Source organism: Fringilla coelebs (genome assembly GCF_963513975.1).
Source record: "Fringilla coelebs genome assembly, chromosome: 13".
In the NCBI taxonomy this organism is placed as follows: Eukaryota; Metazoa; Chordata; class Aves; order Passeriformes; family Fringillidae; genus Fringilla; species Fringilla coelebs.
Genome location: NC_140039.1, coordinates 7968683 through 7976224, shown reverse-complemented (window position 1 = coordinate 7976224; position 7542 = coordinate 7968683). Strand labels below are relative to the sequence as shown.

The following is a 7542-nucleotide window of genomic DNA, read 5'->3' as shown; positions in this document are numbered from 1 at the left end:
TCATGGCTCTTGAAATTTATTTCCAGAGCGCAGTGCTTCAACTACAATTAAAATACTTGAGCAATTAAAAAAACGCTACTGACTCCATACTTGAGCTGGACAACAACTAACACTGTTACTCTCATGCACTGACAGATACTAGTTTGCTCATGCCACTGAAGTAGGCTCGTTCTCTTTCACTCATCACTTCAAAATGCAGGGGTCGTCTACAGAAGTTGCATTCTGCTGAGGAGTGTGGTTTCAGCTCCAGACCAACATCCTTCCACGTAGCCAGCAGTTTTTCTGTTAAAAAAAAGTTTATCAAGATCAAAGCTTAAGACTGGATTGCTTTAGGGAAGCATGAGAAGTTTCAACATATTTATTCTCCTAACAAGTGAGTAGGAATAATAGGATTTCACTCTGACACAATCTACCTCTTGAAACAACTGGGCTGCAACTAAGTCTCAGCTATCCTCATATCACCTCTCCTGACAGGATCAAGAAAGATCTACTTTCTCTGAACAGATCCATGTTTAAGACAAGTTAACAGCTCAGCTGAGGACAGCTGAGTTTGGAATCCATGTAACATGTGAAGATTGGCTTGGACAATGCATGAGCAGAGTCCTGGCTGGGTATAGGCCTGCAATGGCCTTGCACCCTCTGTTCCAAGTCACAGTGCACTGGCCTTCACATCTCACACTCCAAGCAGGGAAGTGTGCAGAATGTGCTGCAGCAATGGAAACACACTGCCCAGCTCATGACATCTAAAACTTAAGTGCTTCCCAGTCTCATCTTCAGTATAAAGACTGCACAGACAGGCAGGATCTGCACTGCACTGATTCAGGAGTACACTCACCAATAAAGTAACTCATCATCTGGGGGGTGTGGTGAGGTGTTGGGGCAATTCTGAGCAGCTCCTCTCCACGGGGAACCGTTGGGTAGTTGATGGCTTGGACATAGATGCTGTGCTGGCTCATCAGCTTGTCACAGATCTCTGTATTTTTAGCAGCATCTGCAACCTGAAGTTCAAAATTTTAAGTTACAAGAGCAACCAAAAGAATGAGAGTTGGTAAAACTGTCAGCCCAACTTAACAAGGTGTAAGAATCCAATAAGGCTGGTAAGTAATGTATAGGTCAGGAAGAAAAAAAAAAAAGGCTAAAAGTCTGTGTTGCAGAGCACTCTGGGCATAAGAACACCACTGCAGCCTAGGCAGGTAGCTGTTTACAACCCAAATCTTTTTACTAGCTTGTCAGCAGTGTCCTTATTTTCCATATACTATTAGCGTATGAAACCCAGTCTTTCTCCCTCTATTTTATATTTACACCAGCCTTAGCCATACTCCTGGTACACCCCTGCTGAGCAACAGGGTGAGTTTGAACTTTGTGAAGGCAGTAACTGATACCTGATGGTACAATGTGCTCACAGACAGCAAACGGGCTCCACAGCCCTGTGTTAACAGCACCCCAAGCGCTCACCCTGATGGGAATGATGTGGCTGGGGCAGTGCACTACGGGCAGCCCTGCATCCATCAGCATCTGCCTCATGAGCTTGACGTTGCGCTGGTGCTGGCGGCGCAGGGCCTGGCCCTCGGCGCTCTTGAGCGTGCGCACGGACTCCAGGGCCCCCGCCAGCAGCATGGGCGGCAGCGACGTGGTGAAGATGAAGCCGGCCGCGTACGAGCGAACCGTGTCTATCAGGGAACTCGTGCTGGAGATGTAGCCTCCCACACAGCCAAATGCTTTGCCTGAAGGAAAAAAAAAAGTAAAAAGGTAACTGACTGGGCTTTTTCTTTCCACCTATTGAAGAGCTCCAAGACCTCACGGCATTCCACTTGGAGGAATGGGTTATTCTGACCACAAATGTAATGCAGTCATGGCATGTTCCAGCCACCCCCCCCCCCCCCCAAGTAATCTTGTATTTACTCAGCACATGGTACAGCTTTGTTTTTAAGCCAATCTTGATAACGTGGATCTAGCTGCTGCACAGCAAGGACAGTTCATGCCTCTATCAAATACACAAGTTTTGATTTTGGGGAAGACCTTCCAAGCCAAATCATCAAGCAGGGACTTGAACAGTGACCCCAAGTGATCAACACTAAGTCCCTCAGCAGATTTAAAATAATCTGTTTCAGAGATGCTAGAAATAGCCTGTGATCCTAAGGAGCACAGAAGGCTGTTACTGTGATTGTGCAGTTCAAACCAGCCCTCCTTTCCAAAGGTTTGGAGTGCAGAACACAGCCACAGACAGAACTAGGGTGTCTAGTGAACACTTCTGTTCCTATTAGGCTGTAACACAGGACTTGAAGTTCCAAAGGGCATGAATGTTTCTAGTACATTTTATTTATGTTTTGAAAGGTGTTTTAACAACCTTCCAAATTTCAGCAGTAAACTTACTCCTTAGCCTGCATTCTACTCAGATAATAGCAGTTGCTTCAGTACTTGCCAAATCTCTTTACATAACTCCCCATCTCAGGTTTCTAGATTAGGAGCACTCCATTTCACATAAAGGAACTAAGTCCTACTAAATATAGAGAACTGCTCTACTAGCATTCTCACCTGAATTTCTTCTTGAGTTGTATAACATGCCACTGGAGGACTTTTTCCTAGCTTGCTTAAAAGAAAACCCCATACAAAGCTACCATAACTATTTCTAAGGCAGTCTAAGTAGCTTAACAGAAGCTTTTCAAACTGTGGGGCACACTTAAATCCCTTGGGCTTTCTAAAAAATCCTAGGCCCCAGCAGCCCTTAACAAGTTCATTTGACTAGACTGATTCTGAGCTAACCCACTTAATTTGGCTGCTCAGCAGCTTTGCTGCCTCAGCTCCTGCAGGAGTGCCAGGCTGTGCATACCCAGCGTTCCAGAGATGATGTCCATCTTGTGCATGACTCCATCCCGGTCTCCTATCCCGCCTCCTCGGGCTCCGTACAGCCCCACAGCGTGCACTTCATCCACAAAGGTGATGGCCCCGTGCTCGTGGGCCACATCACACAGCTCCTCCAGAGGACAAACAGCACCTAGGAACCAAAGCAGTGACTGGCAGTTTAGGATTTTCTGTATGGCTGGATAAACCCCAGAAGTACCCCTAGACAACACCTACAGCACTGTACACTTTTGAGACCTAAAACAGATGATCTGAGGACTAATTGGCCCAGAAGCAGAGAGGAGGCTTTGATGTCAACTTACCATCCATTGAGTGAACAGTTTCAAATGCAACAATTTTAGGGGTGGATGGATCAGACTTTTTCAATAGCTCTCGAAGATGGTTGACATCATTATGGCGAAATATATGTTTTGGCACCCTGCTGTTACAGATCCCTTGGATCATGGAGGCATGGTTTCCAGAATCAGAGTAGATCTCACAACCTGAGGAAACAGGTTACAGCCCAGTTACATTTTAAGTATAGAAAGCATTAACTGATTCCTACCATTGCATTATGTATGGCAAGAGTTCAGGAAACAAGGCTAGCTTGTTCTTGAAAGTAATACTCTTGATTGAAAGAGCAAGTTACAGATCATGAAACAAGAGTAATATCTGAGGTTTACTTTAGGCATTCAAACTAACACAAATGAGAGCTTGAGAAAATAATTATCTAACTCTCCTAACTTCTGCAGTGAGAGAGAAGTTCACCCCTTCCAGTGGGAGGGCACTAAATTCCTGCTGTCTCATTTTCAGGTAGAGTTTAAACACAAGAATAGAAGACTCAGCTTGTCTAATTCCTCCAGCAGTTCCCAGCTCATAGATCTCAATATCTCAGTAGGTTGATATATAGGTAATTTGTACTGAACACAACTTGAATATGGTATTAAAACCACCAAACCACACTCTGCCCATGGATTAGGGTGAATCCTCACTTTGGACAGCCATTTGCAAAACATACTCCCAACAGCCTGGGGCAAGGCTGTGTTTTTCTGGCAACACAGGCACAGTTTGAGATCTCACCTGGCAGCATTTTAGCTAGAGTGAAGAGAGTGGAGTCATTGGCAACAAAGCAAGATGAGAACAATAGTGCTGCATCTTTTCCATGAAGATCAGCTAGTTCTTTTTCCAAGTCGACATGAAATTTACTTGTTCCTGATATGTTTCTGGTGCCTCCTGCTCCAGCACCATGTTGTTTCAGTGTTTCCCTAAAGAGGGCCCAAGAGAGGCATTAACATTGCTGCAGGACACACAGGAGAGTAACGGATCCTTGCTGAAAACATTCTGCTACATAATCAGGACTGTTCTAAAGAAGAATTGGCAGCAAAAAGCAGCTGTTGGGTCTTTGAGCAACCTGCACACTCAGGAGTCCAGTAAGGTCAGATATCAGTGACCAAGCACAGCTGCAATATACCATCCAGTTTATCTGGTAACATTTGGGGCTTTTAAGGAAGATTCAAGGAACAGAATCAGTGACTCGTACACACAGTGCAGCCCTGGATCTGAACACTAAGTGGCCACTCAAGAAACGAGTGTAACCTTAACTGCACAGCAAGAATCACATCAGAAGCAAATTGTGCCCCACAGTATAGAAATCAGTTTTTCAGAAGCCTTCCCACAAAATACAGCTGGAAAACCCCTCTTAAGAACACAGCAGCACTCACATAACTGCCCCACAGACACGAGGGTGGCGGCTCATGCCCAGGTAATCATTGCTGCACCAGACAGACACCTCCTTCTTGGTGATCAGGGAGTCAGTGTAGTCGTCTGCCATGGGGAAGATCTGCGCCTTGCGGTTCACGGTCTTGAACACTCGGTAGGTGTGATCCTTCTTCTTCTCATCTATCTTCTTCTCAAAGAACTGATCATACTGGAAGGTGGATACAGCTGGAAGGAGACAGGAGACTTCAGCACACAGGAAATAATCACAACAGATCAGGCCTCTGGGGGTTTTGCCAGACATTCTTACATTTTGGCAAGTTATCCTGAAGCAGATGAGAGACGCTTTCCGGTTTTTGCTTCAGCATAATATCCTTAAACTTCTCGAGCAAGCCACTCTGCTCTGCTCCCTCAGCCTCAATCTTTCTCACTGTGGAAGTACTTGGTATTTTGGCAAATTCTGTACCTACAGATATTGTAATAAATTCCAGTGAGTCTGTTTGGTTTGAAACAGAGTGAAGTTAAGTTGAATTCAGCAAAGCAAGCATTTTAAGTAAAACCAACATTTCAATCTTTAGGAAGTACATACGCCAAACCCCCTGCTGATCCTGCTAGGATGAACTATTTTATTTGCTTACAAATTTGCCTTTGACAAGGCAGAAGGATTAGCCTTGCTAATCAATCACAGTACAACAGGAAATTTCCTTATAATGTATTTGGTTCATCATGACTCAGAGATTCACACTACACAGCTACAGCACTCATCTGAAAGGATTGGTACACACCTAACTGAAGGCAGAGTTCTAGTCAGCTGCTTCCTTTTTGTTCTGTTAGCACAGGTTTTATTTTTTTTAAAAACTATGCCACGGAAGGCAAGCAGGAAAGTAAAATAAGCCTTCTGAGACAGGCAGCAAGGCTTTACTGATACTGCTGAGAAGTTCCTTCCTTTGAAGGACAGCCCTTCCACACTACCACTGCAAGCCAGCCAACACCCTTTAGCTCCATAAACACAAAAAAACCCACCCCAAAACCATTTGCCTGCTTTCAAGCTTGGATTTGTGCTGGTACTTGCCTGGTGTCTTAACACTTTGCTTCATCTTTAGATATAAAGCCTTTGTCTAAACCAGCACCCTGGCAAAGCTCTATTCAGATCTAAGCATCTGCTTGGGTGCGAGTGTAACAGCTTGACTCACACATCTAGAGCCAGCCAGCACATCAAAATACAGTTCACAGTATTCCACATCAGAATCATCCAGGGAAGCCCTGCACAACGTCACAGGTATGTCATTAACACCTACATTCTCCAGCAGCTTTTCCCTGCAGTCTCCCATAATCCCAGCTGCATCATTTCAGTGGTGCCTGTCAGACCAGGCACCCTCCACATCCAAGTCAGGCACCAGAAGCTCTCGGGAGAAATCACTGCTTCAGTGCACAGAGAACGTACCTTTCCTGTCAGCCTGCACTTCCTGCACATCCTCCTGCAGTTCCAGGCTGGCTTTGCAGAAAACATTGCTCTTCTTGTGGTTCATCTGAGCTGCCAGGAACGGGCATTTGGTAGTTGTACTCTGGCTAGCACTGGCAGGTGGGTGGCCAGCAGGAAGCTGGGTTCCATCTACATTCTGCTGGGCCACTTCTTTGACATTCTTGGCCTCTGTATTGCAGGCAGAGAAGGGAAAACACTTCAGCTTCATCATTTGAATACACTGACTTCAGTTTTTTAATCCACTACTTTTGCAATTAATTTGGCAAGATCCATTCGCAACTATTTAACTGAGCAGTCACGTTTTATTTATACAAGCACAAAATGCCAGTAACACCCAAGGGACATCTGAGTTAAGATGCTAGATGTAGCACAGTAACCTCTGAGGGACAGAAATACCTCTCTTTAACTCCCAAAGGAAATATTTAAGGAAAGACTGGCTATGACAGTAAGGGCCATGGTTTAGTTGACATGGCAGTGTTCAGTCATAGGCTGGACTCCACCTCAGAGGTCTTTTCTAACCTAACTGTGATCCTGTGACCTTCTTTCGAGGACTTCAGAGATTTTTAAGCCATGCAGCTTCTTCTGCTGGGAGCCTCAGCTCGTTCCCCCGAGTGCCTGGGGAAGAATTCCCCAAGGAATATTCCCGGGTGGCGTGAAGGGCCACCGTACCGTGAGAAACACCGCCCCGAGACCCAGGATCCCGGATTCCCACCCGGGGCTCGCCGCAGGACGCCCCAACAGGCCGGTCCCTGATTCATACCCCAGTCACAAATTTCCTTACCGCGGACATTTCACGGATTAAGCAACCCCTGCCTCAGCGCTGCCTATTCCAGAAGTTTCCCCCAGTGACATGCAATGTCTGCGTTATTTTTTCCCCCCTCAGGGACCCTCGGCTCGCTCCCCGGCCGTACTCACCGCGGCGGCCCGCGGGGGTCTCTTCCTCCGCCTGCTGCCCGCGGGCGGCGGACGTGGCGAGGGCGCGGGCGGCCGGCGGGGCCGCCTCCATCATGCGCGGGCAGTGCTGGGCGTACAGCAGCAGCGACGGCCCAGCCTTCTGCAGGAACGCCTGGGACACACGGGCCAGGAACGGGCAGCGCCGCACCACCGCCTCCATCCTCGCTATCGGACAGGACACCGGAGGTGACGGCAAAGCGACACCAGCGACGGAAAAGCGACGCCGCGCTGCGCTCCCGCACTGCCGCTTTTATAGAGTCGGGGGGCGCGGCGCAGGCGCGGTGGGGCTGCGCAGGCGCGGGGAGGGACCGGGGGCGGCGCTGGCGGCTCGGGTGTTGGACGGTGTGAGGGGCTGGCGGCAGCGTGAGGGTACGGGATGGACTTGTACCGGTTGTGAGGGAATGGTCGCGTCTCAGGTCTCCAGCCTGAGAATAGGGAGAGACCTCTGGGGGTCGTGAGGGGCTGGGGGCGTCACGAGGACAGGGAGAGACCTCCGGGATCGTGAGGGGTTGGATGCGTCCCAGCCCCCAGGGGTTGTGAGGGCTGGA

General features: G+C 47.9%; 1 protein-coding gene across 1 annotated transcript; it reads right to left on the bottom strand.

The window, feature by feature from the left end:
• Positions 1-7232, bottom strand: ALAS1 (5'-aminolevulinate synthase 1). Its single transcript, XM_084214230.1, has 10 exons — positions 6956-7232; positions 6002-6208; positions 4868-5023; positions 4563-4785; positions 3922-4106; positions 3165-3344; positions 2831-2995; positions 1456-1724; positions 836-998; positions 1-282 (listed from the first exon to the last, which is right to left on the bottom strand). Exons 1-10 carry the CDS (start codon positions 7152-7154, stop codon positions 122-124), a joined length of 1908 nt encoding a protein of 635 aa, XP_084070356.1. The 5' UTR covers positions 7155-7232; the 3' UTR covers positions 1-121.
• Between the last annotated feature and the right edge of the window lie 310 nt (positions 7233-7542).